Below are 27,988 nucleotides of genomic sequence, written 5' to 3'. Positions count from 1 at the left end.
GAAAGAAGGAGTATGACCTGCTGGTCATTGGTGGTGGATCTGGAGGCCTCGCTTGTGCAAAAGAAGGTTGGTATACCTAGATAATAAAAGCTTTATGTTGGCTTAGATGGTGTATATGAAATCTAGGAGAAGTGATACAGGAAATGGTAAATATTTCTACGAAACATACTACACTGTGCGTGATTAACTGCACGTTAAACTTTATCTCCATCAAGTTAATCTGAAAACTAATTCACACCCTCAGGTGTGATGATCTTGTTTGGCATTCCTGTTATTCTTTAAAAAAAAAAATTTCTTCTGTTGTCTCCGGAAAGTCTGATGTTTATTTCACTGTTTCTAAGTGCTTCTTTAGATAACTTATTTTACTTTATTGTACTTTTCTTATGTATCAGTTAAAACAACCGTTCATTCATGCTGTTTCCAGGACCTGTTTAACTTCTGTAGAGAATCTTCTTCCTTTTGTAATGCGTTCCCCCTGTGTGTTCAGTAACCCACAAGGTTCTTAAACATCTAATTTGGCATCAGATTATTGTGTTTATGGACCCTAGTCTGGGTTGTTAAGTCTCTTCTGGAGAATATACTGACCACATTGGCAGCTTGGGCACTTAGTCTGATGTCTTGAACCACCAGTTGTCATCTCCTGTAGCCTTAATCTGTGCTTCTGCTACTGAATGTGTTTAGGTTTCTATGTTCCTCCTTTATCTAAATGAGTTTTCCTGCTTTTTGTTTCAAGCTGCTCAGTTTGGAAAGAAAGTGGCTGTTTTGGATTATGTCGAACCTTCTCCACGAGGTATGGAAGAAAAATACTAGGATGATATTTGGACATGTTTGTGAAGCTGTGGCCTGGGAGAGCAGGTTGATTTGGCAGCAAAGTGGCCAAATCCAAGCTGCATGCTTTGCTTGCAGCAAAAGATAGTAAGCTCTGTGTTGTTTTAGAACTTTTCAAACTAACTGCATGAATAAATAATTCCCTAAATAACCCAGTTACATTGTTAAACTAAACTGATGTGGGTTTTTGTGTTGTTTTTTGTTTGTTTGTTTTCAGGAACCAAGTGGGGACTTGGTGGAACTTGCGTAAACGTTGGCTGCATTCCTAAAAAGCTTATGCATCAGGCAGCCCTTTTAGGGGGTGCTCTTAAAGATGCCCAGCACTACGGCTGGAATATAGCCCACCCAGTTCAACATAACTGGTAAAGAATATTGCTCCTGTTCACTCCTTTGTTCTGCAAATGTGTAAGAAAACATACTGTTGATGTTTTGCAAAATGATTTTCATGTGAAGCTTTTTGGACAACCCCTTGTTTAAAACAACTGTAATTACTAGTTTATGAAGGCAGCTATTGTGTTGATTTGGACTTTAATTCACTTTCATAACAGAAAGTATTGTAGAACTTTGATAATTTCTAGCAGCTACCTACCCTACCTGGATGTTTGAGCTATATTGTCTGAATTTGTAATATGATGATTTCATGTTCAGTTTCTTGCTTTGTGATAGGTCTGTGATGGCTCAAGCTGTTCAGAATTATGTGAAATCCCTGAACTGGGGACACAGAGTGCAGCTACAAGACAAGTAAATATGGCTTTTAAGTTTTAAGTTTCCTCCCATAATCAAGGAGCTCTTCTTGTAGAATCGATTAATTGCCTTTGGAATTTCTCATTAGAGCTAGTATTTTGACTTTTTATGTCCTTTCTGCTCAGGACTGTAGATGCCCTTGCCAGTGTAAGTGATATATTTTTTTTAATTTATCTTTTCCCTTCTTTTTCTTTTCTGGAAAGTAGTGGTTGAAAGTGACCATGGCTGAAGGCTTTCGAACAGCGAAGGGATATTCTTTCTGATCTGGAGAAGTTTTGCATTAATACTAAGTAGTCAGGTTTTTTCAAAATAATTTCAGGCTTGTGCACCAAAACTTACACACCATATGTACAGGCCCACAGGTAACACTGTACTAGAGCAGCTGAATTTTTTGCTTTCAGTGCAGAAATTATTTATCTGACATACCCGAGTTTTTCAGCACATGGTTCCATTTATATAGTGATATTAACAGGTACTTGTCTCATGACTACTGCTGAGTCACTGTTGTGTGCTCTCAAAAGAGCATTCTATTAGTAATGTTCTAAATAGTAATGCTGTGGATAATGGAATGTGTATCATTTGAAGAAATCAATAACCTGATACCAAAGCGTGCCAGAGCATTAGGTGCTGTATAGAGGAGTGAAGTATGGTGTAAGAATTAAGTGACAGCTGTAGCAGAGCTGCAAACAGTTTGACGATCCGAGATGCTTCCTTCCTTTTACTTTTCTATTCTTGATTGCTTTTTTCAGCACTTCAAATAGGGGGAAAGTAGCTGGTTTTCATCCCTGTTTTCCTTCATTGAATGTGCATTTATGTTGTTTTCTCCTACACAGGAAGGTGAAATATTTCAACATGAAAGGAAGTTTTTCAGATTCCCATACAGTCTGTGGTTTAGCAAAAGGAGGTAAAGAGGTGAGCTGCTCTACTGATTTCTGCAGCATAGTTCACTACAAGCATTTCAGATTTTGATGTGTCCAACATCTACTTTCTGCTCTGGATATTAAGCCAGTCTGAGATGTTTCAGAAGAACTGCAAAGGCGCTTGGCTTTGTAATAGAAAATTATGCGTGGGAAGCAATTCTACTGAATGCACAGAATTTGACTTCAAACAGATGGGTTAGGTAACAAACTAGTAGCTATTTCTGCTTATTTAACAAAAGGCTGAATGTGCATTTTTAATGCTTTTTTTGAGAGCAGTTGTATAATGTTACTGGTTAATATCAGCCTGAGAGAACAAAAGTTTTCTGGGGGTAAATGCCTAGCATTGTCTAAAACTATGCCCTTGTTGAGATATCTTAACTCTCAGCCTTAGAGATGAGAGTCACTTGGTGTGATCTGTCTGTGTTTTGTCATAAGCTGCCATTTGTGCACAACTGTTCTTTCCAAGTAGTCATCAGAATCTTATCTGGTATAATATCAATTGTATGGTGAATATGAGTAACAGAGAATGCATAGGAGAAGCCTTCTGCCTGTATTAATTTGTTTTACCTCTGACCTTTTTTAACATTTTTATGATTATTGTGTCAGATAAATAGTAGGTGGTCGTGCCAGCTTTCTCTCATGTTGCTCATTTCAAATGCTTGATTTTTGTGTTTTTGCTTGTAGACTACTCTTACTGCAGAAAAAATTGTCATTGCTACTGGAGGAAGACCAAAATATCCTACACATGTAAGTTACACTTGCCATTTCACAACTCCAATGACTTTACTGTCTTTGTATTAGATAATAATGAATGAGACATTTCTTTACTTACGCTGTGTGAAATGTTATTTTTTGCACAAGCTATAGGATTTTCAGAGGAACACTTTCATAGAAAACAATATTCATCGATTTAGTATGTTAATGTTCTTAGAATCATGGAATCATCTAGGTTGGAAAAGATCTTCAAGATCAGCAAGTTCAATGGTCAACCTGACCTACTGAGTCCCATCTCTAAACTGTGCCCCTTCGTGCCATGTTTATGCACATCCTCCAGGGATGAAGACTTTATCACGTAACTGTGCAGCTTTTTTTTTAGTGATGTTTGATCACCCTCTCTGTGAAGAGATTCTCCCTAATATCCAATCTAGACCTTCCCAGCACACTTTTACTGAGGCTGTTCCCTCATATCCTGCCACTTGTCACCTGAGAAAAGAGATTGACACCCTCCTCACTGCAGCCTCCGCTCAGGTAGTTGTAGAGAGTGATGAGGTCTCCCCTCAGCCTCCTCTTCTCCGGACTAAACAACCTCAGTTCCCTCAGCTGTTCTTCATAAAGTTTGTTTACTATTCCATCCACCAGCTTTGTTGCTCTTCTCTGCACACACTCAAGCAACTCAGCATCCTTATAGTGAGTGTCCTGTAACTGAGCACAGTATTCAAGGTGCAGTCTCATGTTGCTTATCATGTTGATATTTTTTATTTTATTTTATTATCATGTTGGTAATTTTGGTTGGAAGGGATGCTTAGGGGTCATTTAGTTCAGTGTCCTGTTCAAAGAGCCTGGGCTCAGCCACTGAGCTGCTGTGAAGACAGTTTAGGTTGCTAAGGGATTTTTGCAGTCAAGTTTTGAACATCTCCGAAGACAGACTGGACAAAAAGCCTGGCCAACGAGTTCTACTGCTTGACTATCATCATGGTGAATAGGTTTTACCTTTCATTAACTGGGAACCTTTCCTTTTTCAATTAGCCTGTTGTCTCATATTCTGGTGTGCACAACTGTGAAAAGCCTGTCTGTCTATTTCTGATAACCTCCTCATAGGTTTGGAAAGCTGTTAGTAGGTCCTCCCAAAGCTGCCTTTTCTCCAGGCTGAACAACCCCAGTTGCTTCAGTCTCTCCTCATTAGCAGTGTGCTGCAGCCCACTGACCATCCTCATGGCCCTCTGCTGTGTTGGACTGGGAGGAACAAAACTGGCCCCACTGTTTTCAGTGTGGTTTAACTAGCGCTAAGTAAATGAGAGTGATTGCTCTCCTTGATCTACTGACTGAACATCTGCTAATTCAGTCCAAGGTGGTATTTGCTTTCTTTGCTGCTAACACTTGCGTTGCAAATTCAAGGTCTTCCCCGTGTGTTTGTAGATTGCAGGTGCGCTGGAGTATGGAATCACAAGTGATGATCTGTTCTGGTTAAAAGACTCTCCTGGAAAAACGTAAGATACTCTACAATGGCTTTTATATGTCCTGGCATTTGTACTTTTTCTTTACAGTATGGTGAAAAATGTTCAGAATTGCCTCTTATATTCCAGTTTTTCTCTCATGTTTCCCTTCTGAGAATTTTTACTATGCAGCAGCATCCCACTATCAGCTCTCATAAGTAACTAACACAGGTATTTTTTTTTCCATGATATTCCCTTCTAAAATGAAGTTAAATTAGAATTCTCATCATTGGTTAAGGTGACTTATTTGCTGTAGCAAACTTCCTCTTGGAAGCCACAAGAGGGCAGCATGAACTTAAAGGAAGGCTGTGCCGTCTCGATTCTTTGCTACGGGTAGATGTGAAACTGCTTCTTAGATAGAAACTCCACCATTATGTTATGTTCTTTTAAGTGGTGGCACGTCCGATAACCCTGCCATCTAATTGAATTTTCTTTTGTTACTTTTGCCCTTTTTTAGGGTTTGAAAGCTATTGATTAACTGGAGTAATAAAAACTGTTTTTTTAATGGAAATGCTATGTAAATTGCCATAGCATGTTTTAGAACACATAGCACAGTAAGTTTCTGAATCAACACAACACTCCAAAGCAATTTCTTGATTCAAATAGCTGTGGTAAGAAATGCACATTTGCTGGTATGTAAGTCAGCTGTATCAGCTGATACCATTTTTACTTGTCTCATGGTTGTGCCTGTGTCCCCAGTTCAAAATATTCACATAATTCTGAATAAGGAAATTATATTTGTTGCGAGTATCTTTCTAATATATAATACTACTGTTTTCAAAGGACACGGAGTTGCCATTCATGGTCATGACTTCCTAATGCAAAAATGCAGTGTATGTTAAGCTAAGCATCAAATGGATAAGCAGGGCTCATTGGTACTGTTTAAAAAACAACTAAATTTGCAGTTGTTTGCATTATATCAGTAGCTTCTTGAATTTTGAGAGTGTGACTTATGTGAGGAAGTTATAAAAAAAAAAAAAAAGAAAAAGGAAAAAAACACCTAAACATAAGGCTTATCCTTGCAAGATGTTTCTGTGAAAATGTGGCTTTTGTCCAGTTGCTTCAAATACGTGTTGTAACAGTGTAATATGGGAGTCTAGTGTTTATATGTTGCATTCCTAAGATTTAGTCAAAATAAGCCCTCGGGGACTACAGTAGCATTTCTGTACTTTATCAGGCTCTGTCCTAGCAAATGAAGGAGGGAGTTGTTAAAGGTTTGTTTCTGACGGATTTGTTTCTTTTATAAATACTCCCAAGGTTCAATTTAACACTTTTTGTTTTTCAATCTGAGCTGCGTTTTACTTTTTCTTTCTTTTTTCCTCCTCCAAACATACGTCTCCAAGCTGCAAATGAATATGGCTGGGAGTTGTAGAACTGCCAGTCCTGCAGTTATTCTTTTGTTTTCTTTTTTCTGAACACAAACTGTTAACCAAGCAACAGTTAACCAAATTCTAAGTCCCTTAGGTATACAAACAAGAAATTCTTGCTACTGAGATGAAGGACTTTAGCAGAGTGAATTAGAAAAGGTGCCTTGAAATATGTTCAGAACGAGTGAGAGATTGAGCAGGTGTGGCAGAGGTTAGGTTCTGCTTTCAAAACTTTTCAGTTAGATACTGACAATGCCCAGGAACCCTCTAGTTTGTAGAAATGGTGAATAATGCATGGATGCCAGCTGGCAGCTGTTTTTCATTTGATGAAAAAGAAGAACAAATGCATGCATAAATTGCAGATATTCTTACTCTATTCCCTGTGAATCTCCTCAGATATTTCTTTATGTGCAGTGTGTGGCTTTTTGCAGCACTTCCCTGAAGCTACAGGCTGAAAGAGGGGATGTTCATCCATTCACAGATTAATCAGATAGTGTAATGCTGGAAAAAATTATTTCCCTCTGTGTTAGATTATTTGCCAAACTTAAAACCTAGACTGGAAGATTTCAATCTTTTGGATATAGGTAAAAGAATATGATAATATGAAATGATAAGAATATGATAATCTGAAAATATTCTGTTTTAAATGCTTGTACTTCGTTGCTTTTGCTCCTGAAATTAAATAACCTATTTAAAATCTGTGATAACATGAGTTTGTGGTTCAAGATTAAGTAAATTTCTGAATTTAAGTAAATTTCTAAAATGTCTAGCTTTCCAAAATGCAATTAGCAGCTTACTTCTTTCATACCCGAAAACTCCCAGCTTTTTTTAAACTTTTTGTTCTGGCAGGGAGAGACCTGCTTTATAAAAACAAACAAATCCAGAAGAACAGTGCCAGTCATTCCTGTGGATTCTGATTCATGGTGTGTTTTTCTCCCCCGAGTGGTTGAAAGCTCTTTATAAAGCACGTGCTTTTGTACATGGCAGTCACCATTGGAAACTGCCTTAACATTCTGCATAGTCCTTGTAGCAGTAATTAGAAATTTTGATCCTTAATGTTGCTTTTTTTCCTAATTTAAAAATGCAAGAAAAAGCTTTGTTGTAAGTAGAAGTATCATTTGGAATGCATCTCTAAACTGTGAGATCTCAGCAAACCTGCATATTATGTGAGTAACAAAGAAACATGAGTGCAGCTTGCTCAGCAGCTGGCAGCCAGTGGCTGACCAGTTAGACTCACTTCTACCACCAGGACAGCGACCGAGCTCCTTGTTGGGTACCCAGCAGGCTGCAGACGTGGGGAACTGAGGATATGGAACAGAGAGGAGTGTTACAGTGTGCAGGCATCTGGGTACAGGCATAGAAACTGATGTTCTGGAGAGCTGGTGAAACTCCTAACTTAAAAGTGTTGATGGACAACTTCACTGGTATTTGTGGTTGAAAGAGTGTAAAATACAGGGAGACACGGGAACTGGAGTTCCATTCAAGATCTAAAACGGATGTGTTTGATTCATGGTAGTCCAGTTAAATCTACAGGTTGAACTAGATCATCTATAGATTTAACCAGATCATCTATAGCTGTGTACATGAGCTTTTAAAGACAGGAAGGACAAATATTTGTCATTTGGATAAAGAAGATGATGAAAAAGCAGATGCCTTCAAATCAAATTGAAATTTAGCAGTTAGTAAAATCTCCCGTTCTCCTTTTGGGAACTGTAATCTACTTGATGAAAAGATGATGACTTAACTTCTGATCAACTTAAGTTTTCGAGGTATTTTAAAAATTGTTTAGTAATTAGGATAAATCTAGAGATTTTGAAATATACTTTAATTCTGGTAAGACTGTTGCATGTCGATACGTTTATGTGTTGTGTGCTGTCTCAGAAGCAGTAGTGCTAAGAGACCCTGAAAAAATGAGGCATCAGTAGCAACAGACACTGGGTGTTTGGGGGAAAACAGTGTCAGTTTCCACTCCAGATGCTTCCAGCTGAGGTATACCACAGAGCACAGTTGAAATATTTGCGATACCTCTTAACCTTGCTAGCTGTTCTGATTTTTTTTTTTCCAAGGCTTTCTCCACTTTGTCTTTCAGAATATGTGTTTAAGTATCTCTTTACAATATAAAAACACTTCCATGTGTCTTATATGCCTGTTATTTTTAGAAATCTGTTAAGAAAATAAGAAAATAACCTCACATGATTTAGTGTCGTCTTTGTTGGAGTTGACGAGCCACATTTTTCTTCCCACCTAACGATATCAGATTCACTGCTCAAATCTGTGATCTTGAAACTATACGTACTTCAAAAATAATTGTTGTTTATGCAGAAGTATGCGCAAGTTCATTCCACAGCTTCATTCTTTCTTTTTTATTTAACAGGTTGGTTGTTGGAGCCAGTTGTATCCTTTGAAAAATCTATGATAATTAATGGTTATAAGCTGCATAGTTGCCTTTCTATGAAAGCTTATTTTCCCAAATTCCTTTGCTTATGCCCAATATAATAGGAATAATTTTCCATGTGGTAGCATGATGGGAACTAAGGTCAGCTGGGGATGAATTCTCAGGATCTGGAAAACAATCTTATCTCTGAGGAAAGTATTCTAAGGTTCTGGATTTTTATACTGTACAACAAATGGAAGCTAAGGATGTGTGAGGAGAACTTGATATCTCTAGGCAGAAACACCACTTGTATGCTACCTTTTTTCTGTTGTATTTATATGAAATTATTGTTTATATTTCTTTAATTGATACTTCACCAGATGTTTCACTTGAATGTGCTGGTTTTCTAACTGGTATTGGATTGGACGCTACAGTCATAATGAGAAGTATCCCACTTCGTGGATTTGATCAGGTCAGTGCAGAGCATCTTGCATCTCCTTGTTTATGGAATATAAGGTGTACTTTATTATTTTTGTCTCCATAGGAAAGGATGACATTGGCTTTTCCAAACATCCCCAGTACGTGCTTTCTGAAGAGTATTTAAATAAATATTAGCTCATGTTTTCCTATCATATCACTTGATCCTGTATTCAGAAAATTTAATCTTTTTTTTCCTGCTTAATTGAAAACAGGATTGAAAAGATTGGGAAGCAGGGCAGGGATATGGATTATGCCACTGCTAAAACTATTAGATGATCTCTTTAAAATAATCTTGAGTTGCTAAGAGTTGCAGATAATGATTTTTAAAGTAAATTACTGGACTTAACATGAAGTAGTTCAAAGTGGAGTTCAGTATGAAGAATGTAAATAAATCACTAAGCTGAAAATTCTTAATGACGTAAGAACTGGAATCCATGACTTCATGACTTTCATAACGGTGACAATTACAATTAGGTAAAAAAAAAAAAAAAAGTGTATGTATTACATGGAAAGAGAGGGTGATTTCAGTGGAACCACCACCCCTAAGACGGAGTAAGTTATAAGCAAAAGAGAAGTTTTTTCACTTTCAGCTGTGTTTCAAAATTGGGAAAAAGTACAAGTGGTCACAGCTGCATTGACAAAACAAAAAACAGTTTTGTTCATAATTCCCTTCCTGTTTAAAAAGAACAGAAATGCAATTGAGAGGAAAAAAAAAGGGGGGGAAGGGAGATTTGTTAAATACAGACTTATTTGCTTCAAGAAGCAACAGTGCGTAGTATAGTCGCTTTAGGTTAAAGACAAATTATTGGACCTAGTAAAGGCACGAATTGAACGTGGTTTTGTAGTCCCTGCAGGGACAGTATTTTAAAGGTAATTGTAGATCTTCTGTCTCTGCAAGATTTGATGCTAGCATTACCTTGAAGGTAAAATTTGTGTAGTGTTCTTAAAACAGTAAGAGAATTCTGGGTTTGCACTCACACCTGCACTGATTTTTTTAATATGTAACAGCACAGTTTTTGAGAAAGGAACATTGTTAGAAGAAGCAGTGATAAGTACCACTGCAGGTAATGACAGCTGCTGTTTGTGCACCGGACACCATTACTTTAAAGTCTCTTCCTTAAAACTAGTGGAATGTGTAGCAGAGTTTGCAAAACACTGTATAAGAACGTGTCTTGGGAATTACACTCATAATGGAAGGCATCTGCACGAGGAATGACATCAGATCTGACTGAGCAGGGAATAGGACTAAAAGTAGATATGTGTGTGGCACTTTATAAAGTACAGTGGGGCTTTCTCTGAGAACTTGATCATCTGTAGGCAGCAAGACACAATGGAAATTTCAAAGGTAAGCAGGAACATATATAAAATAATTACGTTCAATCTGTAGCCACACTGACTCTGATGGAAACTGATTACTGAGCTGCCACGTTTCTAAGGTGGTATAATAACCCTGTTGTTGCTTTCCTGTTGGTTAACTAACTTCAAAAATAAAGTTTTGTAAGTCAAGACCTTGCATGTAGGTCTTCTGTGTGAGCAGTTTTGTGATACTATCCTTTAAGTAATAAATATATCCTTTGACAAAGTGCAACCTGAATTACTGCAGTCAGGAGCAATGACATCTTGGAAAAAGTTGTCAATGTTATGCTTTACTCATTAGCTGTGGTGTGGCATTATTTCAAACAAGCTCTTAGGACAAATGCATTATTTCCTTTTTGTAGTAGAACTTTTCAGGAAATTTTAGTGATTTATAATTATTGCAGAGAAATGACAGATGTCATGGCAAAGGGAAGTATTTTTCTTAATTAGCCTTATCAAAGTGTTTAATTCAGCTGCCAGAAAACAGCAATTGTGGTAATGTTATACTGAATTTGCCCTAGATGCTATTTTTGTATAAAAAATCAAATTATTTCCTTATATGCAACTTTTTACTCACTTTTTACAAAATAATCTGAATATTCAGATGCAGGTATCTCTTGGAATAGAGTTGCAGCTCGTAGTAGCTCAACAAATCATCATGTGTTGACAGTGCACAGTAGCTAAGTGACAAAGAATGTTTGAAATGTGTGCTGTATTTATTGGACTTCATAAAGGCAGCTGAAGGGGAGCTCTACATTAAAAAGGTCGTATCTAAGAATAAATGTTTTTTTTCTCCTTACTCAACAGCAAATGGCATCTTTAGTAACTGAGCACATGGAATCTTATGGCACAAAATTTTTAAAGAAATGTGTCCCAATGAAAGTTGAAAAACTGGAAAACAGCAGGCTACAAGTCACCTGGAAAAATACTGACTTGGGCACAGAAGAAACGGATTCCTTTGACACAGTGATGTGGGCAGTAGGTAAACTTGATCATCTTTATGTTTATTTGTAATGCTTTCCTTTCTGGAAAGGAAGCTCCTTCATGTTCCGTGGGGCAAACCTCTTTTTAAGATTTAGCATCCTAAAGGTTGATTGTTTGCAAATTCATTTCTTCCACACCTGACTTGTTCATTTACAGTCTAAAGCCACATGAAAGTTGCAGTGAATGAAAGAAATCCGTAGTAATTACTTATGTATGAGAGGCAACGAGTGGGATAGCGTTCAGTTGTCAACACATTCCCAGAAGGTGAGAGCATGAATGCCAGCAACCTCTGTAGCTGATATTCTGTAAGCACATACTTGCACTTATCTGTGGAGCTACTCACTAGAAGTTTGTATTGTTCCTGCCTTAGAGGCTAGGTTTCTTCTAGGGATTTCTAAACTGTTCTTGTTAAGTTCGTTACTACAACCAGCATCTCATTCAGAGAAGTAGAAATAATTCTCTCTTAAATAAAATCCAAGCTCGTTGCAGAGAGCCTTGGTGCTTCAGAGATTTTTGCAGTCTGTTTCGCATCCTTCACATATCTCAGACTCCTCAGAACTGATGCACGATGCCTAAATCAGAGCAAATGATTCTGAAATAATTTTGTGACAAATAGCTCTAAGGATAATCACCGGGAACAGGAATTAAATCTATTTTCTGCCTCTTTTGAGTCAAATATTACTTCTTGTAAGTGTTAACATGCTAAATGATGTATGTTACGAGGCCTGACGGGAACTAAAACTTGTTCCTCCTTACTTCTCCAAGCTGCTTGTTGCTGAGAGTCGGCTCTCAGTTCTGGGTTAGTTCTGATGGACTTGCAAGCCCGTTGGAATAGGATGCCTCTTGTTTTCTCTTCTTACATGGCTCTCTGAATATCTAGGATACTAGGTATATAATGAGTGGCTGAAGGTAGTGGTGATATTTAGAAAACAGATGACGTCTGGTGAACATAACGAATAAGCTTAAATTTGCTGCCCAAAAAATCTGTTTTGATGCAGAAGAATGATCTGTTTTACTAACAGCTTTAAGAAATCCTTTTTAACTTCAACATTTCTATGCTATTCTTCTTCTCTAACATGACTGTTTTGTAGAAGCAGGGGAAGCATTACTCGTTCACTTGTTAAACAGGTTGAATTAAGTTGCTGAAGTCGCAGAATAGATCCATTTGCAGAGTTCTGTGTTTTACCCAGTGGACTAAATCTATTTTCCTGTTGTCCCTTTCCCCTGCTTACGTCCGCTTCATATCTTCCTAATACTCCAAAGAGACAGCAGGTTGTGTGTTACGACCAACATCATGTTTGGATTATTTTGATTACTATTTTCTTAGAAGTGCAATGGGCTTGTAGAAACTACGCAAACAACATTTGATAGTGAATTATCCTCACCAGAACCGAAGGCGCTCCCGCTTCCTGAGAGCAAAAAGCATCGTGCTGTCTGGAGCAGGGACAATCCAGAAAACTGTAGAGTAGTTATTTCTAAGGTTGTTATTATTTTTCCCCCCAAAGCCTGTTTCTAAATGCCATCTCTGATTTTTCTCTGCTTTCTGGTAAAACCACACTGTCATGCAGAGTCACACCTGTGAAATTTCAAGTCAGTTTATTTTCTTTTGTCAAAGATGTAAACATGAGCTGTTAAGTTGAAATAATACCATTAAAAAAATCTTGGTTTAATACTAATTATAATAAAGTTGTATACTATGCTATGACAACTCCAGTTGTAATGTGGCTCCACTTGCTAATTTAATTCAAAAGAGCTATGTGCATTGTAATTTGTCATAGATTTGAGTTATGATCCATATGTAGAAACTGAAAAATGAACAGTTTGGGTTTTTTTTGTGGTTCTTTTGGTTTTTTGTGGGTTTGGGCTTTTTTTTTTTTGCTTTTTTTGTTGTTGTTGTTTGCTTGTTTTAAGTGTTCCAGTTGGCTCTCCAGGGGTAAGGATTGGAAACATTAACAGTTAAAACTGTTTCATTGATGTGCAGTCAGTATGATTCATTGTTTTTCTCTGTATCAACACACCCAGACCAGGTGTCTCAGATAATGGAGTGGGAAACTTGGTGGTGTTGAGGATTTCCTGTCTGCAGATGTGCCAGTTACAATACTGATTGAGGAAAGTCAGCCTGTAGAGCTAGTTCAAAAGCAGCCACTATAGTTAACTAATTGTAGCCTGAATTATAGTAGATCTTTCCTTGATTTTTTGTGAATGTATCTTGGAATGTTACTTGGATTATAGTGATTAATAGGATTCCATGAATAATGTTAGAAGTGTTTACTGACAGTGGGATAATTCAGGTTTGGTAAGCTGCAGATCCGTTGCCTGAACATGTACCCTTGGTGGGGGGAGGAGAATAATTACATTGTTGTTTCTATAAAGAGTTTTGTTTCTATTTAATTGAAATGTTTAATTTCTGACTAGTTTGACAAAGCCATTTAAAGCAGACTTCACTTTACTTTTAAGCAGCTTTTTTGAACCAGTCGAAATGTTTGAGACAAATAATACTTTGGTAGATTTTTACTATAATTTAAAGGTTTCAGTCCTAAGCTTTTGCGGGTTACTGCTACAAGCTTGTGTTACTTTGCCCAGTGGCTGTACTCAGCTAGGAAGCAGGCCAGTGAAGCAGCTCTTGCTTGGCCTTTATTTGATTGTGCCTGTTTAGTCATGTAGTGTCCTTCTGTTTTTCACTAGTGCTCTGTTTACTGCTTTTGTGAGACTTCTCCTGAAAAGCTTCTGAGATATTGTTTCTGTATTGAAAAATATATATATATATATATATATAACTTTTAATATGATATAATATTACATCTGCTCATAAGGACACCAAAAAACCTTTTTATGATATATAAGTACCTGATGTACCTGAGCTGCAAAACAACAGTAAGTTTGTGCTTGTACGGATGGAACATAGGGTATTTGTCCAAAGAAAAGGGTAAAGATTGACACATTTAATAAAAGATGCAACTGCTGATCTGCAGGACAAAGCTGCAGGAGATGGAGCTTTGTACAGTGCACTTGTTTAAGCTGTCGGAGGAACAAAACCTGTGTATTGAGTTCTGCAGCTGCAACGTAGCTAATATATAACAGGAAAGGACAAGTTGTATTTCCATTTTAATTTGCAGTTGATGGCAAAACATTACTGCTGTAACTGGCATTTGTCCAGATGATTCATAAAGTCCTTGGAAAAGATATTGAATTACTGTGTATCTGATGGGAATCTTACTCTGTGGAGGAGCAGCACTGAACTGATAATTAAACTAAGCAGGTGTTTATAAAATATCCTGGAGTTAGTTCAACAGAGAAAGTGGGATAGTGTACTAGTAAACAGTTATTAGAAAGAGTGATGACCAGCAGCAGCTCTGAAATCTGGCTTTACAAAAGAGAGCTGCCTCCCTGATGAGGGCAGTGGAACAACTGTTCCCGAGTGCCTTTGCATTCATAGGTTTGTTCAGAGGAAAGTCACTGTGCTTTTGAAATAATATCGCCTTTTCTGTAAAAATGAATTATGCTTTTAGCTGAGTGTAGAGTTGAACAGGGATCTGGTGTTGCACATCATGCTATGAATGAAGCATATTGCCCTTTGTGTCATGTTCAATGCTTAGCAGATTTCTTTTGTAGCATGGTAAAATAAGATCATTGCTGCTGAATATCAAGAAAGAGTTAAGCGTGTGTGTGTACATGTGCATATTTATTTTAATAAATACATAGTATTTTTTTCAAGTTTCATAACCAAATCTGTTTGAATTAACTAAAACCAGAAATGTTTGGAGATTTTCTTTGAAAAGTACCATATGGTGAAATATTGTTGTGATCTCAAGTGAGCACACCTCAGCCAGCCCCAGCAGAAAGAGGAGGGGCTTCAGGTTCCTCTTTGTGGACAAAACCTCGCCATCCAAACCTCTGAACTGCTCAGAGAAATATGGCACACCTCGGCTGATCTCAAAAACTGGTAGTGCGGAGGTGGTGTGGTTTGCCGAGGCTCTGTGCCTCTGTTCTGAACTCCATGTGTCACTTCCTCGTTAATTTTAATCCATGACTGTCTTAATAAGACATGATTTCTGCATTGCTTATGAAAATAGTCACTCTCGTTCCATCAGCCAGTGCTTTTAGGGTTTTTTTTTCCCAGTGTATAGTTTTTTATGACATTCAGTCAGACTGCAAGGCTGTTTTTAATGTGCTGGTAATATGTTTGCGTTAAAAGGGATGCAAATGTACATTTTGCTTAACTCACCCATAAACTTTGAATGTAATTCTATATTTTATGCTGCTTATTTTATCAGCTCGTAACTACAAAATTAACTGCTTCATATTGAGGAAAAAATACATGCTAGTCTATGCCTCTAACTTTCATGTTAGAAAACATTTTGGAATCTGAACTGTAAGATGACAGTTGATTTGATAAGTGATGGCTAGGCCTGGACACTGGTATAAAGAAACAAAAAAATGGCAGAACGTGCTCCAAAGTAATTTTGTGTAACCAGTATAATTCGTGTGACTTCTTCTGCACAATACGGGTTCTGTTCACCTGTACGCATGTAAGAGATTGAAGCTGAAGACCTCACTTGGCACTAGTTGGTGAGTTCTGGTTTTCAAGACTGCAGCACCAGCATTGGAGGCTGCAGAAGACCTTTGGTTACAGCAAGCTCAATGTGGGAGAACTGATGTAAAGGTGAACTATGGTTTTCTTCTCAGGAAGTGTTTCCAGCACACCTTACCTTGCACAAGATCTTGAGAACAAAGCTTAAAACAATTGTTAGAAGTCAGCCCCATGCTGTAAGGTTTACCTTGGTCATACAGCATTTGGAGCAGCTTTGTTTTGTTGTAGTTCAGGTAGGACCAAAGTGTCACTTCCTTGGCCTTTTGTTGCCAGGTGCAAGTAAGTTCAGATGCACATTGGATGATGATGCCCAGGCAGTGACTGGTTGCACTGTGGCTGCCAGAGACTTTCTCCTCTGCATAATCAGTATTACTAACCAGTGCTATAAATGGTACAGCCAGACAAACTTAGCAAAGAACCTAACAGCCCCAGTGCTGACTAAGAGACGCTTGGGTTTTTGTCACTGAATTGTGTCAGGTTTACTGAAAATCTGTCACCAATGGGTGAAATGTCCAAAAATGTCCTTGTAACATTGGTGTACTCTACCATCAATGTGATATCATTTCTGAACTTTTAAAATCCTAATTAATATTCCTGTAGCCAATATTTTCTTGTAATCTGAATATAGCTTATGCTTTGTTGGTCTGTATGAGTCATCATCAGCTGGCTATGGTCTATATTTCTTTTGAATACCTACAGTTTTTAGGAGGGTTTCAAAGGAGGAGAGAACAGGGGTCTTGAGAGTGTTCTGGGGACTGAGTCAGGCACCCAGAACAAGGCAAAGAGAATACCAAGACTGGGAACACAGGTGAGACTTCCATTGAGGTTAAACCAAGGCTGGATTTGGTAAAGTTGTGAAATGATGTGTAAAAATTCAAATATATAGGTAAGAAGTGAAGCAGACTTGGGCTTAGGTTTTATGCCAGAAAATCCATCCTGCTGCACTGCTGTATCCTGACAGTGGCCATCTGCAGTATTGTGCCTGACATGAAAATGATTGGTTGGCTCTACTTCGAATTTTTCAAATGCTAGGGGCAAAGTGGCATTCCAATTTCTGTGATTAAGAAACTGCAGAAGACCTATTATAAAACTTTAGAGTTGCTGTCAGCTGCACCTTTATCACCCTGGGAAATCTTAGTGTGTGCAAGAATATGCTGTCACTCAGTTACTGCTGATACTTGACTATGGTTTCTTCTCAGTTTTGCTGCTTCAAGCTCTACCATTGTAGATCCTGCACCTGGAGGTCACAGCAGCCTGGCATTGCTATCAGCTTATTCTGTGTCCAAGTGCAATTACCAGAGCCACTCCACAGATAATGGGACAGAAATGCTACATCAAATATTGCCAGCCTGCTGTGTGTCTGAGATGTGCTTTGAGGAGTCTCTTGCCACTCGCTGTAGCTAAGCTGACTGAAGCCCCCCGGAAGCCATGTTGCTGTGTTTTACAAAACCATATCAAAAGGCTGCTGGTTTGTTGTTTGTTTGTTTTTCTTTTAAAATGAACAAGAGCAGACCCTTAGAACTGGGATGTGTGTGGTTGTTGTATGGGTCTATTAAAGATGAGACTATGATGTGATATTAAAAGTGCAGGAGGTGAGTAACCTTCTTCAAGGGTCAGAGTGGAATTTACATCATTCTTCCTTTCTCCCAGATGTCTGTCATAAAACTTTTTGCAGTTTTGAATAAAAGATGAAGCTAGTTGTACATCTTGCACAGTCATACAGTTCTTATTTGGGAGTTTCAGAACAGTGAACATCTTCAAACTAAAACTGCGCAAGCTGGATTAAAAAACAAAAAAGCCATCTCTGTTGCCCTGTGGATCTTAGGAATAAGCTACAAACTTATGCTTTCTTGAAGCTGTGAGTATAAATAAATGTAGGAGTTATAGGCATGAAGCAAATCTTTTCATCCAGTATTACTGAAGAGTGTTGAGAACTGATTCTGTAATGCCACGTAACTGAATATTGGGAAATCTCTGAATTTCCTGAATTTGGCATTAAAACTTACCAAGCCACTTCAGCTAGTCATGGAGCTGCAGTAGTAGATTTAAGATGTAGCAAGATCAGTATGTGTAATTTTGTTTTATGGAGGTGAGCCAGCATGGGGACAATAAAGGTTCAGTTTTTAATATTCTGTTATTACTTTCAGGAATAATATTTAGGTGGTCAAGTTCAGAGAGAAATTTCACTGAGTAGCAACGCACTTTAACTCTTAGCTATTAATACCAAACTGTACACATGTTAAAATAGATTGGAATTGAAAGGTTAAGTGTTATCCTGCAGATTTGATAAACTCAGCTGTTGTTGTTGTCACAAGTCTTTAAATGACTTTATTGACAGTTTTTCTTTTTTTTTTTCCCTCTTTCAGTGCTTGCCATTGCATGCTAAGAGTTCTCTTGGCTCTGCCTGGCAGGAAAAAGGGGAAACTAGAAAACCCCATTAGCTGTCCATTTGCAGAATATCCAGGCTTTACTCTCAATTCACAGAGAAATACAACGGTAGGAAGTTGTTTCACATCCGAGCCAAGATAAGGTCCTGGAGGTTTATTATTTTTGTTGCCTGATAACATCAGGACTGGGGAGCAGGGGGCAGAGAAGGAACAGCAGATCAACATCCCATGGGGACAACAGAAGGGAAGACAGACAGATAGCCAAGTGCCGACAGCTTCAGTCAGTACTCCCAGAGGAAGTGTTGGTTTCACCAGATGAAATTAATACACAGAAGTCTTTACAGAGGCATTCAGATGTGACATTGTTTGGGGGGCCTGGCTATGTGACAGATGTATAAAGCAGTGAATCATATGTTTACATATAATTAGGTCTGTATTGACAAGCCAGGTTTTCCTTTTGTTTAATAATTTCCTACATTAACATCAAAGAGCTTGTTTTTATAATGAAAACACATTTCCCTTTTTGTTTTGCTTTGCTATAGCTCTATATTAACTTCAAACACAAAATCGTGACTCAGGAGAGATATATGTAGATATGTCCACATCCATTTATAGCCTCTAAAAATGTATGCGATGTTACAAAACTTCCTTCATTTGGATGTAATCAAGTAATCTCTTCTATACAATATTGTGTGTCCATAAAAACTTTTGAGAGTACCTGGTAATTTCACTATGCTTATTAACCTTGAAATACGTTTGAAAAACCTGTTAGGTTTTAAGATTCCATTTCTGGATCTGGAATTGCTTTGCTAGACACTCTGTACACCACTCAGTAGAGCTTGCATCAAGACATCGGTGGTGACTTAATGCAGAAAACACTACAAAAATATTTTTAAAGATGTATTGGTTGAAAAGTACAAGGGCAGCTCCAAAAGTAGTGCCTCCTATTTCATTATGTTGGCCAGCAACATCAGAGGCGGATGTTGGTGGGATGGCAGCAGAGGTTGAACCTTCCCACCAATATCCCATTATGTTTTGTTGCTATGTGACAGATGGCAGCAGAGGGGCACTGACAGAATGGCGTCTGACGTGGGAGTGTGTATGGAGCAATGGTGTGTCATTGAGCTCCTCCATGTGGAAAAAAAAATGGCATCCACTGGCATTCATCGTCACTTGCTGGATGTTGATGGAGACCCAGCAGTGGCTGTGAGCACAGTGAGGGGTGCGTGGTGCGTTTCAGTGGTGCTGGCAGTGACATTGTCACCTCTATTAAGTCACCTCTGCACCACCTCCACTGGTGCAGATGTTTACGAGCACTGCATGCAGCTCTCATTCATCACTAGTGAAAGTGCATAGCTAATGGTGGTGATTATGTTGAAAAACAGTGCTTTGGAACTGTGAATTTTCTCTATTAAACTTTGCTATTTGTATCTGTTGTAGTTTACGTGGAAATAAATAAATAAATTACTTTTGGAGTGACCTACATAATTTGGAGAGAGAAGAATCGTATGGAAGAGATATAATTTAAAATCTTTGGAAGAGGAAACCGTAATAAAATCTAGGCTCAGTGTAGTTTGCCTCATTTGTTTTTAAATCCATTGAAACAATAGTTTTAAATTCTACAGAATAGTTTCACAGAGTTTGAGCCAAATATTAAATGGCTCAGCACAAAGGGGTCGAGAACAGAGTTGACAAACTTTATCGTCCAGGCTGAGGGAACTAAAACAGTTTTAAAGTAAGTAGTTTTAAAAGAGGAATGTTTGATAGGAATGAATCCACAAGTGTGCCCAACAGGCTGTTAGTATTGAGCACCATTCAGTTACTGTTTGTTGGGAATTTTCGGTGTAGAAGTTGCTTCATTGTTACGTGTGTGTGTTCATTCTACATTAGTAAGCTAAATTTAGGATGTGCAATGAATTTTAAACCATTTGACAAGCTTTATTTGCATTGGATGTTGTCCTGCCTATTTTTGAAGGATAACTTTCTTTTGAATAGTCTGAACAAAGGCAATAGTAATAGTGCTGCTTTCATGAAGAAATTCATGGCCGTATCTGCCCCTATGGGTTTTTCAGTATCAGATGTGTTTTGTCTTCTTTCTACTTGGACTATCACATAGCATGAAGCTCTTGAAACTCTGCAGTGAAGAATGCCAGCCTTTTAGATTAACACTACTACAGTTTTCCAATAGTTCTTACTTAAATTTATTTTTTTCTTTAGGCCGGGTCCCTGACATTGGAACCCTCAATTTGGAGACCGTTGGAGTGAAAACTAATTCTGAAACTGGAAAGATCATTGTTGATGCCAGCGAAGCTACTTCTGTTCCTCACATTTATGCAATTGGAGACATAGCAGAGGTACTGAGTCTACATAAACTATTTTACAATAACAGGAAGCCAGCTTTGTTCCTGACTAATAACTTGTCCCCAGATGTCGTCATGCTCTAGCATAGCATATATCTCAGTGTTTTGCTCTTTTTCATTTTGTACAGCTGTACTGTTCATGCTTGCCACCTGGTTGAGTAATTTCCTTCGCATGGATCTCGTGAACTGTCTCAGCATTAGTGATCATTACTGATGTTTATCAGGGAATGTATCATTGGTCAGAGGCTAATAATAATGTCTTTATCACTTTAATTATCTTTCTAATAATGCTTATATCACTTCAGATGTATGACTTCATGCTCCCTGTGAATGCTGAGTGAAAGTAATTCTTACCTACTGGAGTTGTATAGACTTTCGGGGAATGACCACGACAGTTCTGTTGAGGTTAATTGTATGATAGCATTTCTGCTTCCTGACAGAAAATGCTGCTGACAAAAGTACATGCCTCTGAAACAGAGAAAGAAAGAAGAGAAAGAAAAGAAAAAAACAAACAACATTTCTCCAAATACTAAAGGCATTTGACTTCTGTTAAATGATTCACGTGATTTGTGAATGTTTTGGCCAACTAAATATGAGTATTTTTGTTACATTTATTTGTTTTTTGAAAAAGGAGACACTTCTAACTTAAGCAAACAATTAATTTCTTGCTATAAGTGCAAAACCAGGATTTTGGGGCCTTAATCTAGTGCTTTTGTTAATCTACAGTTAACCGTGACGTGAATGTTTTTCCTAATCAAAGTGCACTCAAATAGTTTTAATCCCTCTGTTTTTATTTCAGAGAAGAACTCAGAATATCTCCTCTAAGCCGGACATCTTCAAATATGTCATCTTCATAAAACATAACATACAGGTTCCCCCCGTGCTAGTTACTTCTTGTTCTGGGATATTTCCTGAAGTCCTATTTCTACTCACAGTGACCTCCAATCTCTGCTCCTCTTTGATAAGTGTCTTGGTTAGGCCTCCTGCTTTTTAAACTATTCTTTTAATGTTGTCCAAGAAGCAGTTGTTAGAGGCAATGCTGGCAAGGCCTTAGATTCTGTTGCTCATTTTTGCAGCCAGTCTGACATGTTATTTTAGGCAAGTCATTTCCTTTTGGGTGCTTTTTGTCGCCTGCCCTTTGAGGATTTAGTTAAGCAAGAAATAGAAAGTTGGAGGCAGGATGCTCTCATCTTTCCTACTGTGGGTATAGAAAATCAAGTCTTCATTCGTCATTTTCCTTTTTTTTGTTAAAACTTGGATTTCCTTTTCCCGTTTTTGACCTTATTAGTGCAGATTTTTGAATGTGAGTTGTGTGATATGTGCTTCTAAACGTATTAAGAACAGCAACACAGTTTTGTACTATGTCCAGTATACAGATGGGAAGCACTGGACAATTAAATCAGTTCTCTGTAGAAATAGTGTCTTAAGCTTTTATCTAAGTATGGGCTAAATATAGGGAATTAAAGAAATCACAGCATAGTACTCATACATTTATAGAGTTTAGAGGTAGGAGGAGTTCTTATCTGATGCCGTTACAATGTGAGCCAGGTAACTTCACTCACTAAGCAATACAGTTCTTTTGTTTGAATATACAAATACTCTCTTTTTTTTCCCCTCTTTTTCTTTTTTAAGCAAAATGAATTTAGACAATAAATTTCATTGGCATGGGAATCGTCAGTGAAACGAAGTTCCCAGTGCTGGCGTTGGTGCGCGGCTTGGCAGGATACACTTGCTTCTCTTTAAGAAGCGCAAAGCTGCAGAGCTTGGTGTGTGATATTATCTGGGCGAGACTTTTCAGGGGGCAGGAAGGGGAACCTTGTACCATGCGCGTGAATATCAATGACCCCTAATATTGTTTATAAAAATAGGATTTTGTCTCTGGTGTCGCTGGTCAGGATTTCTCTTTGTTTTTCTCTCTACGTGTCAGATTTTCTTTGCTACCATGATGTGTTACTGCTTATTCTTTTGCGAGTAGTTCTCGGCCCCTCCTCCCTCCTCTTTTAATAGGCCACACTGAATAGATACAAACTTGCTACCAAATAGCAAGATCTGTTTTTTAAATTCAGAGTGCTGATTGGAAGGGGAGTGAGATGGGAAACGGGAGCTTCCTGACATGGTCAGAATAAGTGTTTTCATTTGGGAATCGTACCCATCTGGCATAAATGGGAAACTATGTGCGCATGGGTGTCCTGTTGCACCCTTGTATGAAAAACAGAATCCTAATGTTATGCAAGCTGTTCGTTTGGAGAAAGGGAGGAAAAGAAAACTCCAGAGGTCAGTCAGTTTGTCTGTCATTAAAAAAGTTTGTCAGTCTTTGGCAAAATGGTGTTTTCAACTGATGGGTAAAACTACATTTAGACATTTTTATTTTCAGTAAAATAAAATCAGGATGAAGATTACCAGGCTGGAATTTTAATTTTTTTTTTTCAGTGCTGATATAAGCACTGTTGTCTGTTAATACTCATCCTCCAGTGGTATTCTTGTTGAAAAGCATGGCACACAGTATAAAGAGATTCTCTTAGTAGGAGATTTATCGTATATACACTCCGCTATACATCTGTCATATTTCAAAGGGTATTATAACAAAGATGTGTAGAGAAGATCTACACTATGTTGCTTTGAATAGAAATTAGTGGAAAAAAGAACCGTGTTAGAACAAATACACAGCACTTCAAAGCTTTTTAAACTCTCTTAGGAGCTATCTCGTTTAGATGTATAATACACTGGAGGATTCTTATGAACAATTTGTATCCATAATAATCATCAGGGTAGTTGTACACATGACTGCAAAGTGAATGTTCATTTCAAATATTTACCAGGGAAGGTCTTTAAGCTATTGTTTATAAGAAATAGGGCTTTATCTGCAGGGATGTTTTAGTAATTAGTTGGGTTTTATGGAATGCATAGCAGTGCTTTCACAATTTTATCTTTAGTTCCAATCTTCTATTCTTTTCTGGAATGCCAAAACAACATCTGTATTTCCTGCTACAGAAATGATTGGCAGCCATGTTTCAGGCAAATGTGTGTAAGAAAAAACAAATGGCAAATTTCATCTGGTAAATGACATTTGCAGCCTTGAAAGTCAAAATGCTGGTTTTGGAAAAACACAACTTGATGGATCTTAGGGGCAAAAAGGGATGTACTTTCAGTTTTGTGATTTGTCATGGGCTATGGGGAAGAACTGGTTTGTCTTTGTAAATGAAACAGTAGTATCTGTTAACAGGTTAGACACAGTGTTGTTTCAGTTTATTTTTTGTGATGGAAGTTTAATGAAGAGGATATTAGTACAGAGAAAAACCTGAATTCATATTGATATGCAGATAATTGATATGGTGCATGTAATGAGGTAAATGGTAGCGAACACTATGTACAGAACCTGTGTAACAACATACAGAAAAGAAGCCGGGAAGGAGGTTGACTTCCAGTAAACATTCAAAAAATGTTAGGAAAATGAAGAAACATTTGAAAAACTCTAGTGTGTGTGGTGGGAAATCCTTATTTTCTGCTGAAGACTGTTTTCAAGGACTTGCAGAATGACAGCCACCCCCAAATGGGGCTTTGCAGGAATTTGACAAGAGTTAGGTCTAGATGGAACCTGTATGAAGCAAAGTGTCGGTTTTTGTAAGGCATTCTACACTGTCCCACAAAGGTGTAGCTTATCAGTTATGGCTTTCCTGTCTCTGCATCTTCCCCTCTGGATATCTGACTTCTTTCCTAATCTCAGACAGGCATCCTGATGGTGCAGTCTTGGATGTTCTTAAGTAAGCTTTTTTTACTAGATTTATGAAGTTTTTTAGATAATGTTAACTTAAATAGACTGTTCTTCCCCAGACTTTAGAAGGAAAAAAAAAATCCTTTGAAAATACCTTCAGTTTGCAAAAATTTCTGGCTTTTTTAAAACTAGCATTGGAGCTCCAATGCTCCAGCGGTATTTGTGCTACAGCAGGAGTTACAGTTCTGGCCCATTCTTTGTCCTGTTTGGATATAAAAAGTAGCTAGGACTTGTATATCTTGGTCATATCCTCCTGTTATGTCATTTCTCATTTGCAGGAAGTTAACATTTGCCAACAGCAGTCTTTTTCATGCCCCTCTCTAATACCAGAGCCTGAGATAAAGACCAGCTCAACCGATAGGTTGCTGTGCTGGCAGAACAGTGTTTCACTTCTTCAGTCCAGGGCCGGCATAGAAAGTGCCTACAAATAGCAAAGTTTGTACCTATTGACTCTGGGTTCTGTGAAAATGTGTCAGACAACTTTCAAAAAAATTCTGATGGGTTTGAAAACAGTCTTTACTTATGCTGTTTTTTTTCTGCTCTAAAAACGCCATTCAGAAAACTTACTGATAACTTACTATGGAAAGAAAGGGTGAAATGGATGGTTAATGTGTGAATATCCTCTGTTTTTCACGGAATGATGTAAGATGTAAGGGTTTTTTTACACATTGACTGCATTTGTTCCCCCATCAAGACAGATAGAAAGCTCAGCGACTTAAAAGCATGTTTGCACAGAAATTATTACTGCCTTATCCGTTTGGAGCACTAGCTGCTAGACTGGAATTCCAAAGATTTGGCCTTCCTCTGCCCATTGTCCCAGGAGAAGTCCTTGGATGCCGCTTCTCTCTTGGTTAAAACAAAGCTTTGTGGTCTTTTTCTCAGGGCCGTCCGGAGCTGACACCCACGGCAATAGCTGCAGGGAAACTGCTGGCTCGGCGTCTTTTTGGCCAGTCTTCAGAATTGATGGACTATGACAATGTGAGTTGTCGTTTCTTCTTTCAGCAATAAAACCAAATATTTCTCTATATTTGTTTTTAAGAATATTTAAATAAATTGTGTTTTTTCCATCCGGAGTCTAGGTAAGTGTGACAGAGCTGTTCTCCCCTGGAGTCACACCGACCCTGCAGCTGCTTCACAGCTGGTTTGCAGTAACACTTTGTTTCCTCGCAAGCAGGTACCTACTACAGTTTTCACTCCCTTGGAATATGGTTGTGTTGGACTGTCAGAAGAAAAGGCTGTGCAGTGTTATGGATCAGATAATGTTGAGGTATGATAACATTTTTATTTACAGCTGGTATCAGAGTTGCACTGTGAAAAGGTAAGTTTGACTGCGGTATTGACTGACATTTTTAGTCCCCAAAATACTTTATTTGCAGCTTGGAAAGAGTTCTTCAAAAGAGCTCAGACTTTTTTAAATATTTATTAAATATTGCAGCATGTCACGGTGAAAACTATTACCTTGTGGGCTTCAGATTATTGATAGTCTGACAGCTTCAAACTAGCTGCCATTTTAGTAAATTATATTGCACAACAATATGTACCACATATAGCTATGTTCACTTTAATTGTCAGAATTACTGGTCGAGTTCTTTAATCTAGATTGCTGGGATGTCCATGGAAATTTCACACAAGCTATCCAATGTTTTCTTTGTGGCTGAAATAACTTGATGTGATATGCCTGGGCATATTTGTTGGCATGCTTGTTGAAGAAGAAATCAGTTGCAGCGTATATTCACAACCTTCTGATAGGAAGGATGACATTAAGGTACTTAGGATGAAGAAATTCACAATCACTGTATAATCAGACAAAATTCAAACAAGTCAACCTTGAAAAGTTTACCTTCATTCACTCATCAAAAAGGCTGTCAGTATATGACTCAGTAAAATATGGAAGTAAAAACTGCTCCGTGTTCAGTCAGTTATCAGTTCAGAGTTTTTATCATTCTGAAATATAGCTTATGCTTTCACAACTGCTCTAGAATTGTTATCTGAGTTCCTGGATATCAGTGCCTTTTAGAATGACAGAAATTACTGTGAAACAAAATTCTTGCCTACTTAAGGCAGGCATGTGAGGCGTAGGATGTTGATGTTATACGTGTATTGGAGAGGAAGTTCAGCTGATAGATTTGCTTGGATTCCCAGGCAAAATCATTAAAGAAAATAATTTTTTTTATTCAGACTGCAAAAATTAGTTTAAGTTGTCTTGTGGTATACATAGTTATAAACATAGAAAGCTTCTTGGATTTCATTATTCAGAATAAACAAGTTATTTCTTAAACCACTGGGTGAAATTTGAAGAAACAAAACAAATGTCATTTTGAATTTGTGGCATCCATTTGAGTAACGTGTTCTGTGGGTTTTTTAGTTTCTTTTTCTTCTTAAAGAACCATTAGATGAAAGTTTTGTGTTAAACTGTGCCCTCCCTATTTTAGTTTATAGTAATGAACACGAGTGAGTGGTTTTTTTCATAGCATTAAGTATGTGTAGTAATATTAAGGATTATTATAAAAAATAGCATTTTTTGATGTAGTAGTGCATTCTAACACAAATGTTATTTTTCTCCACACCAGGTATACCATGCTTATTATAAACCTTTAGAGTTTACAGTGGCTGAAAGAGATGCAGCTCAATGTTATATAAAAGTGAGTGCTGTGAGCTTTTAACTTGCTTTTAACTTAATACAAGATGCACATTACGACCTACTTTAAGGAGGTGTATTTAGTGGGGAAAGAAAGCCCTGAGATGGTTGAGATCTTTTCTTGGTGACAGTCTGTTTCTCTCGCGTATCTTTAAAACATTTAATATTCATTACATACCCCCTGGCATCTTGCAAGTGTTTTGCAGATAATAGCATTTCTCAGAGGTGGCATTCAGCTGATTGGTACCATCTATGGGCTTCTGTTCAGGTTCAAGGAAATATTCCAGATTCCATAGAGATCAATCTCTGCTTCCCTCAGCAAAGTTCTTAACTAGTTATTATACTGTACTATACTAGGTATTATCAGTTGTTATTTGAGTATCCTTCTCTTGGGAAAGTACACTGCTGTCAAAAAAAAAAAAAAAAAGGAACTTGAAGCACGTCTTCTCCTAGGGCGGTCTGGTTGTTTCACTCTTAAAAAGTTTTGTGATACACTTGCCCATAGTAGAAAATCTTCGGTAAGGTAAATATATCTAAGATTGGTAGAAGATATCACAGTTCTCATTCTTTTTTCCTAAATATCTGATTGGAATAAATGTAGCAGCTTCTGTAGGCCCGTCACAAATTACTATGCTATTATTATTGAATAATGTAAGGAATATCTGTTGTCACTAATTGTAGCCAGTGTTTCTAACTATGTTATGTCACTTCTGACTCACGTAAATAGCTTAGCAGCTTTGCCTTAACAATCCCAAGCACTACTGCAGCTAAAGTGATGCTAATTCTTGTTAGCTATTCCCTTTAAATTGTGTCAGTGAAAGAGAATATTTGAAGACAAAATAGTAATGTCATAGTAGTTGTTGGATGGTATTGAATATAGTTTCTATTACACTCCCAAGCCATGTGAACATACATTAAACTTAGAATTTAACACTGTAGTGCAAGAGGAGTTTTTCTTTAAAACTTTTTCTGTT

General features: G+C 37.7%; 1 protein-coding gene across 4 annotated transcripts in view; it reads left to right on the top strand.

Moving 5' to 3' along the window:
* TXNRD2 (thioredoxin reductase 2) overlaps positions 1 to 27,988 on the top strand; it is a 35,255-nt gene that overhangs the window by 1,556 nt on the left and 5,711 nt on the right. For 2 of the 4 annotated variants that reach the window (XM_021413336.1, XM_021413334.1), the window contains exons 2-15: positions 1 to 66; positions 734 to 790; positions 1,046 to 1,190; positions 1,495 to 1,569; positions 2,406 to 2,484; positions 3,177 to 3,239; positions 4,629 to 4,699; positions 8,447 to 8,466; positions 8,827 to 8,918; positions 11,090 to 11,264; positions 20,462 to 20,598; positions 25,259 to 25,354; positions 25,551 to 25,643; positions 26,947 to 27,018. In XM_021413336.1, the coding sequence (XP_021269011.1) occupies positions 1,105 to 1,190; positions 1,495 to 1,569; positions 2,406 to 2,484; positions 3,177 to 3,239; positions 4,629 to 4,699; positions 8,447 to 8,466; positions 8,827 to 8,918; positions 11,090 to 11,264; positions 20,462 to 20,598; positions 25,259 to 25,354; positions 25,551 to 25,643; positions 26,947 to 27,018 (1,059 nt within the window). In that variant the 5' untranslated portion in view covers positions 1 to 66; positions 734 to 790; positions 1,046 to 1,104. Of the gene's footprint in view, positions 67 to 733; positions 791 to 1,045; positions 1,191 to 1,494; positions 1,570 to 2,405; positions 2,485 to 3,176; positions 3,240 to 4,628; positions 4,700 to 8,446; positions 8,467 to 8,826; positions 8,919 to 11,089; positions 11,265 to 20,461; positions 20,599 to 25,258; positions 25,355 to 25,455; positions 25,644 to 26,946; positions 27,019 to 27,988 lie in introns of those variants that run through there. The other 2 variants (XM_021413335.1, XR_002443514.1) reach the window with 2 other exon arrangements.

This window comes from Numida meleagris, chromosome 14, assembly GCF_002078875.1.
Source record: "Numida meleagris isolate 19003 breed g44 Domestic line chromosome 14, NumMel1.0, whole genome shotgun sequence".
Lineage (NCBI taxonomy): Eukaryota > Metazoa > Chordata > Aves > Galliformes > Numididae > Numida > Numida meleagris.
The sequence above is the reverse complement of the archived record's forward strand: the minus strand, read 5'-3'. Positions and strand labels throughout refer to the sequence as shown.